The 12,500-nt window shown below is 43.5% G+C and overlaps 1 protein-coding gene across 1 annotated transcript in view; it reads left to right on the plus strand.

The window, feature by feature from the left end:
* The window catches only part of ttyh2 (tweety family member 2), a 254,092-nt gene that overhangs the window by 169,875 nt on the left and 71,717 nt on the right, over positions 1–12,500 (plus strand). The window contains exon 4 of the mRNA XM_063221370.1: positions 3,251–3,471. Within this exon, the coding sequence (XP_063077440.1) occupies positions 3,251–3,471 (221 nt within the window). The remainder of the gene's footprint in view (positions 1–3,250; positions 3,472–12,500) is intronic.

The raw sequence follows: 12,500 nt of genomic DNA on the forward strand, positions 1-12,500 counted from the left end.
AATTAAAAATCTGTTTCAAAATCGGCTACTGCGTTGATGCTGAATAGACCCATATGTTTTGTTCCTTTTTATGATTTTTTTTTTACACAAAAGTGAAACACTGGCTGAAGGAAATCCAGACATGTAATCATGATGACAAGTAATATACACACATATGCACACACAACTTATATAGTCACACAATGTATTGTTTTTCTTGATTTTCGTTTTTTTGTGATGTTCTATTTGAATAGGCTATAAACATTATATGTGTCCACATCTACGTACAAGTTCTGTCATGGCCTTGCCATGTCATGTTTGTAATAATGTGCACTGCATTTTCCCTGCCAAACAACCTACAAATTGAAAAAGATCACTATGGTACGCTTCTGCTAACAATAGAGATGAGAAGCATCTCCTGCAAACTTTTATCTCAGTGCACTGACATGCAGTGATGTAGGCTACTACATATCAGATATACATACATTTGGTATGCATTGCTTGTAGTGCTTGGTCCTTTGTGTCCTGTCACATGCGGAAATACACAAACGCAAGACACACAAGGACACTCTTTGTCTACTTCTATTCAGAGGAGGCATCCCCAAACCAATAGGAATTGAAAACATCCCCAAACCGCCTTGTTTTTTCTCGGTGACAGCATTTGCCACCATGGAAATTGCAATGCCCTCCAGTAGCTGATGGGAGCTAGATAGACACGCAGAAGCCAGGGTTGCCAGATGAGGCTGACGATTTTCAGCCCAAAAAATGCTCAAAACCCGTCTAGAAGCACAAAATCCCGCCCAATTCTATTGATTTCTATGGCAAAAATTGGGCGTTTTTTTTCTGCAAAATGCCATTTTTACCCACACACGTCCATCCTAAGCAGCCCAATTGGGCGGGAAACAGCCCAATCTGGCAACACTGGCAGAAGCATGGGAAGCAAGAAGAACACATTTGCATTCTGGGTAATTCACCCTGTCTTGTTTGTTTGTTTGTGCAACCTTGTTTACGTGTGAGTAGCTTGGTCTTGGTTTTCCCAAATGTTGTTCAGGTGAAGGTAGAGATGGCGTCCGCGCCTTTGTCTTACTTGAGAGTTTCGCTCGGCGCGTAATTCCAAACAAAAATGCAATGTGAAGAAAAAAGGAGTTGCACACAGGAGCTGGATGCTTTTTTGATTTTGGGAACACTGATGATGGGCTAGACCCGAAACGTTTGCATCCCATTTTTTGTTTTGGCTTCTCTTTATTTTTCAGCTTTTAATACAGTTTCACTGAACAGCATCCAGCTCCTGTGTGCAACTCCTTTTTTCTTCACATAAATGTTATTCAGCCATTAGAGTGGTGATATAGAGAGGGAACAAGTATACTTTGTGTGGGTTTTAGTAGCTTTATTGATTGGATAGGAAATGAGTCAAAGACAAAAATAAAATTTTCAGTGTTAATTGCTTATTTGTAGTGCAAACTGCCTGTTTATGACACAGTACCTAAAATGAACCCCCTGAGAGTGTAGACTGCAAAGTCTAGAGTGTAGACTTTGCAGTTTTCGAAGTAGCTTTGTCTTTGTCTCGTCAGCAAGGGAATATTGATCAGACCCAAGACCCAGACGGTAATTTGAGGCTTGCGATTTGCTCCTTTTGTAAGTTCACACCAGTGTTGCCAAATTAGTGACTTTTTGACGGCCCTGGCGACAAAAAAACTCATCTAGTGCCTTTAGCGACTTTTTGGTGCATCTGGCGACTTTTTAAAACATGTATTTTCAGTGACAAATTCATTGTTTTTCCACATAATTCTGACTCTGTGCCGCCGTCAGAACCGTTTCCCACGGTTAAGCAGGGCTGCAGATAAGCTCTGATCTCCAAAAAGTAGGTAGCACCGCCCATTTCTACTGTGGACGAAGGCATGTGGGCACATTTTCTGTAGATCAGCGCGGCGTGCGTGACACTGTGACGTGATACGTAACGTCATGACGTCTTCTAGTGCCTTTTCAGTGAGCCCATAGCGATTTTGGCTGATTTTCTTTTGGCAATACTGGTTCACACAGACCTGATTGAGGATATTGTGGTCCTGGGCTTTACGTACTCTGTCGAATTCAGAAACTTCTCAACAGTTCACTCCTTTTTGAGGTGACTCGACACCATGTACTTTTTTTATTTTCATGAAGGACACATGATTAGGGAGGACTTAATGTGTCTATTCTAAAGTTCCAAAGATTTTTGTTGATTACTGTCCTGTGTCCTTGCTTCCCTTCTCTCTCATTTATTCTCTCTTCATTTGGGTACTCATTCCACATTTACATCCTTTTTTGTCCTTGGAGGCCATAGCCTACTGTATGTGAACTTCCCATCAGTTGGATTGTCAGTGTCCATCTGGTTCATCTGCAAAACCCTGACAATGAGAACATCAAGGCAGCCATGGGTAAGCAGTTAGGGCGTCAGACTTGTAGCCCAAAGGTTGCCGGTTAGACTCCAGACCCGCTAGGTTGGTGGGGGGAGTAATTAACCAGTGCTCTCCCCCATCCTCCTTCACGACTGAGCTACCCTGAGCATGGTACCGTCCCACTGCACTGTTCTCTTTCAGGCACCATTGGGGGCTGCCCACTTGCACGGGTGAGGCATAAATGCAATTTTGCAGTGTGCAGTGTGCACTGTGCACTGTCATAGTAGTGTAGTACTATAGTAGTTAACTTTCAATGTCACAGGAGCATTCTTGCAATGTCAATGTGTACAGCATGCCACAGGAGGTACGGCGTGCATTAGGGCAGTGGTCCTTAACCTTTTTTTGTTAACACACCCCCTTACTGGTGCCCAAGATAAGCTGCGCACCCCCATCCCAAATGTATACACGTGTACATGCACTTAAAAACTGTTTTAAGTGATTCATTACAATGATTCTTGCTTGAGACATTAATCAATACCTTAATCACTTTATACAGGAACCAAAACATGTTTTATTTTGCCTTTGACTTGGCCTAATTATAATCTTCGCAAGCAAAATTTTGGTCACATCCTCAACAACAAAAAAATCTGTGCACCCCCTGAAATCTCTGGCGCACCCCCAGGGAATGCCCGAACCCCAGGTTAAGAACCTCTGCATTAGGGGGCTACAATCCCACAGGTGGCAGGCACCATGGGCATCATGGAGAGAGGCCTGACCAGGACTTTATGGGCGTGTTTTTGGTTTTGTGTATTAATGATTCTTCTTCTTCTTCTTCTTCTTCTTCTTCTTCTTCTTCTTCTTCTTCTTCTTCTTCTTCTTCTCTCTACCGCCCCCAGGTGGCAGGCACCATGGGCAGCATGGAGACGGGCCTGACGCAGCACCTGGCGCGGCTGGACGAGATCTTCGCGGCGCGCGGAGACTTTGTGCAGACGCTGCAGTTCATGAATCAGATGGCAGACAGCATCATCAAGCAGCTGCTGGGCCTGCCGGACTGGGAGCAGCTCAACATAGACCTGGCTGAGCTAGCCACCGAGACGGCACGCATAGAACACTACAGGTAAGGAGAAGGGACACACACACACACACACACACACACACACAGCTCAACATAGACCTGGCACAGCTAGCCACCGAGACGGCACGCATCGAGCACTACAGCTGAGGAGAAGGGACACACACACACACACACACACACACACACACACACACACACACACACACACACACACACACACACACACACACACACACACACACACACAGCTCAACATAGACCTGGCCCAGCTCGCCACCGAGACGGCACGCATAGAACACAGGAGGTGAGGAGAAGGCACACACACACGGTCACATTCAATGCAAGTTTGTTTTTAAACTTCTTGCTTGCCTAGTATTATTCTACATTATGTTTTCAGATTCATACAGTTCAATATTTCAAAATGTGAGACCAGAGACATTTTCGATTGCAACAACTTGATCAGCCTTCAAATCAATGCACAAAAAATGAATTCTTCAAGTAACACCAGAGATGTCTCAAGTACCACCAGTGGTACGCGTACCACAGTTTGAGAACCACTGCTCTAGATCCCTAAGCAGCCATATTGAAACAGTGTGGAACATCTATTTTTTAGAATAAAGAGGGGAATTATGTTTGGCCTGTGACAGTGTTGCCAGATTGGGCTGTTTTCCGCCCAATTGGGCTGCTTTGGATGGCCGTGTGAAGTTGAAAATGGCATTTAGCAGAAAAACCCGCCCAATTTTTGCTATAGAAATCAATAGAATTGGGCGGGATTTTGTGCTTCTAGGCGGGTTTTGAGCATTTTTTGGGGGCTGGAAATCATCAGCCTCATCTGGCAACCCTGGCCTGTGATGATGTTAGCTGGAAGATAACATGGGATGATGCATAAATGTATCTGACAGCTTCTGTGCCCTCTGTGGGCCTTAAGAAATAAGCTTGCAATATTTATTTACAGAATATGAAATTTAAAGACAAGCGTGTTATTTGATTCTATGTCATCGTTGTTGACGTCTCTCATGAAGAGCACATTGTTTCCTGTCTTGAATATCAGATTTTGTTCCCTATTCATTTGTGGCTGTGTAATCAGGTTGACACAAGAAATATGCTTGCAATATTTACAGAGTACGAGTTATTTGATTCTATGTCATCGTGAAAAGCACATTATTCCTGTCTTGAATATCAGATTATGTTCCTATTCATTTGTGGCAAAGTGGGCTGTGTAATCAGGTCGACACAAAACCTCTGAGGAAATGAATGTTGAGTAATCATCTCTCATCAGCTCTCAGTGTTGCCAGATTGGGCGGCAATTTTTGGCCATAGAAATCAATAGAATTGGGCAGGATTTAGTTCTTCCAGGCGAGTTTTGAGATTTTTTTGGGCTGGAAATCACCAGCCTCATCTGGCAACCCTGCCTGTTCTCAGAGCCTTGTGATCTGTCATTCTGAGGACCTGCATTACTCTTTCTCTCTGCTCACTCACTTTTCTCTCTTCCTTTGCTCTCACCCTCTCTGTCTATCTATCATTTTACATTAGATTACATAATATTGCAGTTAGCTGATGCTTTTTTTTATCCAAAATGACTTACGTTATTTAGGTTCTGAGCATTGGTTACAGGCCCTGGAGCAATGTGGGGTTAGGGCACTTCTGCCATGAATAAAGGTGCTGGTAAGAGTGGGATTTGAACTTGCACACCCTATGATCTAAAGACCTGCGCTCTAACCATTGAGCCATTGAGCAGTCCCATATCTTGTCTCTGTCTCTGTCTTCCTCTATGGCCTCAAAGGTGATCCTTTTCCCTGTTTGTTATCTCTTTGCAATATACTCTACCAGGGCTGGACTGGGAGAAAAATACGACCCAGACTTTTAATAATAATAATAATAATAATACTTTCGTTTTATATAGCGCCTTTCAAAACACCCAAGGACGCTTCACAGAGTGTTGTTTTGGAAAGTGTGAGCGTGTGTGCGCGTCAGTGTGTAAGCGTGTGTGAATGCATGTAAGTGAAAGTGCTTGTGGAACTAGCAGCCATAAGCCTCCAGGAAGAGATGTGTCTTAAGGTGTTGCTTAAAAATGGCCAGTGAAGGGGCATTCCGGATGTGGTCAGGCAGATTGTTCCAAAGAATGGGAGCAGTAACACGGAAGGCTCTGTCACTGGTGGCCTTGAGCCTGGTACGAGGGACGATCAGCTGGCCCTTGGAAGAGGACCGCAGGGATCTTGAGGGGTCATAGGGGTGAAGGAGGTCTGTGAGGTAGTGGGGTGCCAGACCATGGAGGGACTTGAAGGTTAGGAGGAGAACTTTGTAGGTAATGCGTGACTTGATGGGGAGCCAGTGAAGCTGCTTTTTTGACCTAGACCAGCCCCTCTCTCAGCCCATCTGCTTTTGTACTAGTGGTGTCAACAATAATCGGGCAATGCAATTCAATAGTAGAGTAGAGTAGAGTAACTTTATTAATCTCCAGGGGGAAATTCAGGTATCCAGTAGCTTACATAAATACACAAATAAACAAATTCCCTCATGGACATTTCAAGACAAAAATAACACAGGAATAGTCAGGTAGGGAAAAATAAAAATAAAAATAGTAAAGATAAAGAATGTGAAAAAGTAATGTGTAAAAAATGTAAAAAGGTAATTGTGCAAAAAGACATTCTGTGAGTTGGGATAGACCATGTGCAGAAAACATACTCTGTCAGTTAAGGTAGACTGTCTTAACATGACCATTGTTATGCGGGGCATGGACAATGCGGGACATGGATAATTCAATTCAATGCGGCAAGTTCCATAATGGACGCAGCAATTTTTTAAAGTTTCAATTACTTCTGTGGATATTTCAGGAGCAAATGAATGTTAAATTGAATAAAAGCACTTCAAAGCATTGAAAACTGCAAGACTGATACAGAAAACAGCTAATAAAATGTTGCTCAGTATCTGACTGATGAAACATTTGCTTTGCTTTCAGTAGAAATGTAATGCATTGCAATGCATTGTAGAATTGAATCGAATCGAATCGCTACCTCCCGAATTGAATCGAGAGAGTAGGCCTAGTGCCAATGCACACCACTATTTTCTATAATATGGCTCAGTCCATTGTCTGTATTACAGTTTTTTTCAATTGCTAATAAGCTTTTGTCCATTCCTCAGCGACATTTGCAAAACTCTTAATACAGTTAGGGCTTTCTATTGCCATACAGTTGACACATTATATGCATTTTTCACACAATTATCAGTCAATGAATGCATTTCTTTGTGTATATTTAACAGTGTGTGCTTTTGATAAGAAAATGAACTGTTTGGCCAATTGTGCTTGGTAGGTGGTAGTCTGTGCTAAGAGTTTAGAAAAAGTATCCAAAGCGCTTCTTAGCAATTGAAAAAAACTGTGAAGTGGACCAATGGGCCACCTCTTCTTAAATGGTGGGCCAGTCTCTAACGGAAAAAAAACAAAACAAAAACAACAACAATCAAAAGAACACTATCGTCCTCTGAGCGCCGTCACATCAGCCCACCGGGAAAATGTGCTGTATGCCAGGTTACCAGTACAGCCCTGTACCATAGAATGGTATAAGAAGGAGATACCCTGAACTCCGCCCACACAATGTAAATGGATGTGCTCAAGTTTGGTCTCCTAAGGGGGCGTTGTCCCCCCTTCTTCTTCCCTTACTGTTGCGTTTGGTGGCAGCTGACAAGGGTTGCGCACTACCGCCATCCAAAGGGCTGAGGTGGGATTCGTAGTCTGTGAAGAGGCGTGGCGGAGACGGATGGGATGGGACGCGTCGCTCATGGTAACTGTCGGAAGTTAAGCACTGTCTGCCCTATAGTAATCCCAGTTGACATTCACGTTGTTTTCATTGTACATTTATTGTAATATCCTGTCATATATATATATATATATATATATATATAGGCCTAGTATTTATTTATTTGTGCATGGAAGTCCTTGTGCACAACCCTTCCAGGTGCAAGGCAGAAAAACTTGATCAATATGAAAAGTTCATTAAACATCGCACACTGGATACTTCTTTTGTAATTTTTTTTCCACGAGTGAGCAACGCGTTTAGCACAGTGCGTCTTCAGACTAGCTCTTATCCCAGTGCGTCTTTGCGTCTTTTTTTGGCACTAGGCAGTGAGGAAATATTCGTGAGAAGTCTGTAACATCCACTTTACATGGGACACCATATGTGTATGAAATAGCCTACTAAAGAGATGTCAAGGCTATAACCTAGGCCTACAATTTGAAACGGTGATGACATTTAAAACCGAGTCAAACGGCCATAGACAGCATTGTAATGAAGGGTGTCGTAACGGCAGCTGGAAAGAGATGGAACTTTAATTTCACAACGACATTCTGGCTTCAAACTCGCCCGCTTCCCTATTTAACTTTAGGACTAAAATTATTCAACCGTTTCCACAGTAACGACCAAACTAATCACAGTTCATGCAGCGGTAAAGCCAGGACTGCAAGTGTGAGCGAAATCAGCACAACAGTATAAAGGAATAATAAACAGTAACGGAAATACCGACGTGACTTGAAAAGTGGGCGGAATTGGGAACCTTTTGCCGGTGAATTGCGCTGAAGCTAGCCTACATTGTGAACATGCTGGACGTTATCGCCAAATTACGATAGAAAGAGCAACCAATGTTATCTAATATTGCTCATTACCTCATCTACACAGTTGCTGCTACCCAAAAATATACGATGGCATAATTAAATAGTAGGCCTATTTGAAATAGTGATAGGCCTATCACGTTTTCAGTGAAGTGATCAGTGAAGTGGACGGAATTTGGCGACCTATGCTGCAGGTATTCCACACACCTGTGTTCCGTCTTTGGATGATGTGCAATGAATAAGACACACAACACAAACCTATTTCACCCCTTTATTTTATTTCCATAAGAGCATTTCAAGGTGGAAGTGTCGAGGAGGACACGCGTCAATTTGCATTTTGACATCCGAAATCTGAACTGTCATCCAAGGATTCAATCCCACAAATGCACTCTAGAGGCGTAATTCACTCTCAAACTCGGATGGTCTCCTAAAGGGGCGTTCACCTGACGTCAACGGGATACCGGAAAACAACGGGCCTGACTTATCTCCTTCTTATACCATTCTCTGGCTGTACTTTACTCTACAGCACACTGCTCAGTCCATCATGACCTTTGTGTCAGAGCGGTTGCCCACCCCCCCACCCCTGGCTGTATTGCTGCGCCCCCCCTGCTGCCATGGATGAAGGTGCTGGTAAGTGTGGGATTTGAACCTGCCACTCTCTGATCTATAGACCTGCGCTCTAACCATCGAGCGGCCGCATATCTTGTCCCTGTCTCTGTCTCTGTCTCTCTCTATGGTCTCAAAGGTTATCCCTTTCCCCGTTCATTATTTCTTTGCAATCAGTGGTTTCCAAACTTCTTCTTACTTACTCACTCAACCCCATCACGCCACTCGGCGCATAGGGCAGCAATTAAGTCTCTCCATTTCGGTCTGTCTGTAGCCAACTTCTCGATGGTCCCCCAGCTTTGATGGTGCTGCTGGAGCTCCTTCTCAATGGTCTGGCGCCATGTCATCTTTGGCCTCCCTTTCTTTCTTTTTCCTTCTGGGGTCCAGTGCAGAGCGACTCTTGGAATTGTGTTGGGTTCCATTCTGAGTACATGGCCGATCCAGGTCCATCTGCGCTTCCTGAGGCTGTATTGCATATTTTCTTACTGGCTTATGTTGAGAAGCTTCTTGTTGGAGATGGTTTTGGGCCAGTAGATGTGTAGCATGTGTAGAAAACTTCTTCAGCGGGGACTTAAAGACCCCCGCACCCACCTTAGTCTTAGCCTAGCAATGGATTCCTAGCAATATTAGTGGAAAAGCTATTAATGGAAAATCTAGCAATATAAAGGACACAAAAAATGCCAAGGCTGTTTTTGCCCGTTAATATTGCTAGATTGTCCATTAGTAGTTCAGTAACTCCGTGACCAGCCCTAGGGGGTCCCGACCCCCAGTTTGGGAACCACTGCTCTACAGCACACTGCTCAGTCCATCATGACCTTTGTGTCAGAGCGGTTGCCGCGCACCACCCCCTGGGTGGCTTTTTTGCCCTTTAAGTTACATCTTTTGCCTTTTTGACAGATCAGTGGAGGAAAGACAGGAAATGAGTGGGGATAGAGAGACTGGAAAGGATTGGAAAAAGACCCAGGTTAGTAAGTGAAGAATTCTTGCACACCTCCTTGGTCAGGTGCGTAGGAGTGGAACCCCTGGGTCACCAACGTTAAAGCAAAGAAAGCTCCCTCACACTGTTCACATTTGCATGGTTTACTGCAACGTTTCGGTCTACTGACCTTCTTCAAGCCATTCAGACCCGCAAGCATTTCAAAAATGACCCAGGCTGAAATCGAACCCATGGTTAATAGCGTAGCCACCCAGTGCCATGGCAGGGCCCTGATATGATGTTTTTAATATAACCTTGAAGTTTTGGCAAAGGACGCGCTCAACTTCTTGGAAAACGAAAGCGCTTGGGTGCGCGATAAAATGTATCAACTTAAGGACGAAAAATCCACACTCACAAACTGCGTCTCATTATTTATTTATATTACCAACATGTCCAAAAAGCAAACGCGTTTCAGCTATCAAGCCTTCATCAGTGCGTGGTTTAATATAACCTTGCACACCATTTTGCCGCCACTGGTGTGCCAATTACGATTTTGATTTGTTTTTGGCAGGGCTGCTGACTAAAATACATTGTTTATCCCTCTGGCTCTAGATAAGATGATGTATTCACTGTGATGTAGGGCACACTGTGTTTCTTACGTGATGCTTTTAATATAACCTCGCACAACATTTTGCTGCTGTTAGAGTGTCAGTTACAGTTTGGATTTGTCTTTTTTTTCTCGATTTGGCATCACTACGGACTACATCTAGGGCTGTGCAATATATCGTATACCTCTGTGTGTTTCTCTATGGCCCTCCACTCACACTGCTGAAGGGAGGGAAGATTGTGGATTGTTTAGCATAATTATTTGTCTTTAAAATAAATATCGTCTAAAAAATTGTGATATCAATATTGACTGAAATAATCGCGATATTGCTTTTTCTCCTAATCGAGCAGCCCTGAATCTGTTGTTTATCACGATTGCAGTGGATAGAAAGGATGATGTTCCCTGTGGTAAATCAAAACATTTTTGCTCTCCACTGTCAAAGCTGTAATGTGGAGCCACATCTTTTTTAACGCCTCCATTCGCCTCCCTCCATGTCACTTACAACACCTGTGACTCCCACCATCAGTAATTTTAACATTGCCAGGTTTTTATTTGTGAAGTGCGAGACATCACAAGCCGTGGGTGTCAGAAACAATGGCGCGGGTTATGTTCCATTTCCATCAACAGGGCCGGATTAACACACAGGCTAGGTATGGCTGCAGCCTAGGGCCCCCACCTGCCAGGGTGGCCAAAAGCGAAAAATTGCAGAATTGTGTCAAGATGCAATATTGAAAAAATCGTCTGTTGTGTTGAGCACAGTTAGAAGACATGTTATCCTTAATTCCTAGCTCGTAATTATGACACTCTATCTGAAAATTTGCCAACTGGGGGGGGTGGCTCACAGAATCCTGTAGCCTAGGGGCCCGATATCATCTTAATCTGGCCCTGGACATCAGTCACCCTTCCAGCCTCTCTATTCTGTGTCTGTGAGCTCAGCCTACGCAGGTTTCGACGGGGGCAGAAGTGGTTTATTCAAACAGACGATTTCATTTTTTTTAATGCCTGGCTGCCTCCGTGATGGAGGTGGTGGAGCTTGTACCTTGGTGAGATGTGAATAGAGCTGAATTGTGTACTCCTGTCATGGGTATTGGGTTTTGGTTGTAGTTGACTGAGCTGAAATCACATTAAAGCAGGAAAGATGAAACTGGAAAGTTGGAAAATGCCTCGCTTGGAAGTCTTGGAAGTCTTCACAAAAATACAGACATTGTTGCCAGATCAAAACCTGCCAAAATGCGCTAAATTCCGCCAAATGTCAACAAATTGCATTAGTTTCTATGGGCACAAAACTGCTTAAAAGAGCGTAAAATGGCCAATTTTTCCTGTTCGACCCGAAGACGGCCATTCCAAGTAGCGCAATTGGGTGGGCAACTGCCCAATCTGGCAACACTGAATACAGACGCTATAAATATTCACAGGCTTCCAAAAATTCAAATATCGAGCACTCCTGGGTATATGAATTGGCCTTGCCTCAAATTATGTTTTACTTTTTTTTCATGCTCATGAAATAAAAAGGCCTGCCTACCGACACAAGGTTTCCCTGTTATGTGCCAAAAACATATTCAAATGCAGAGTTGCTCAAGCTTAGCTGTTTTTTATTTTTATTTTATCAAAGCAGTTGTCCTCAGTTGGCTAGATCAGTGTTTCCCAAACAGGGGTATGTGTACCACTAGGGGTACGTAACCACACCTCAGGGGGTATGTGGAAAAATGTAATGACAAGTGAGTATAGTCATATTGGGATAAAGGAATAGATATAGAGAGCATGGGATAGGGGGTACTCATGGTACAACAGAATGGCTTAAGGGGTACCCAAGTCAAAAAAGGTTGGAAAACACTGGGCTAGATGATAGAACAGAACCCCACTTGACAGATGTGAGCAGCCGATGGCTAGGCTATGCTCATTATTGTTTACTTACCACTGCTTTTACCTACTCCAAGGAGATTATGTTTTTACTTACAACTGCTTTTACCTACGCCAAGGAGATTATGTTTTCGGTCACATTGGTTCGTTTGTCTGTCAGCAGGATATGTTATGAACGGATTTTGATGACATTTCGTAAAGTTGTTGAAAATCAGGTGATCAGGTATTATTTTTTGAAATAGTTATATTATACGAATATGATTCCACAGCAGGGGTTTACACTCTCTGAGTGCTTCTAGTTATCAAAGCATTTGTCCTCTCTCTTTCTCTCTCCCTCTCTCTCTCTCTCTCTCTCTCTCTCTCTCTCTCTCTCTCTCTCTCTCTCTCTCTCTCTCCCTCTCCCTCTTTCTTTCCTTTCTTTATGCTAGTGCAGTTGGTCCTGCACCTGTTGCTGTTGTGTGGGATGTACTGAAGCTTGT

This window comes from Engraulis encrasicolus, chromosome 17, assembly GCF_034702125.1.
Source record: "Engraulis encrasicolus isolate BLACKSEA-1 chromosome 17, IST_EnEncr_1.0, whole genome shotgun sequence".
In the NCBI taxonomy this organism is placed as follows: Eukaryota; Metazoa; Chordata; class Actinopteri; order Clupeiformes; family Engraulidae; genus Engraulis; species Engraulis encrasicolus.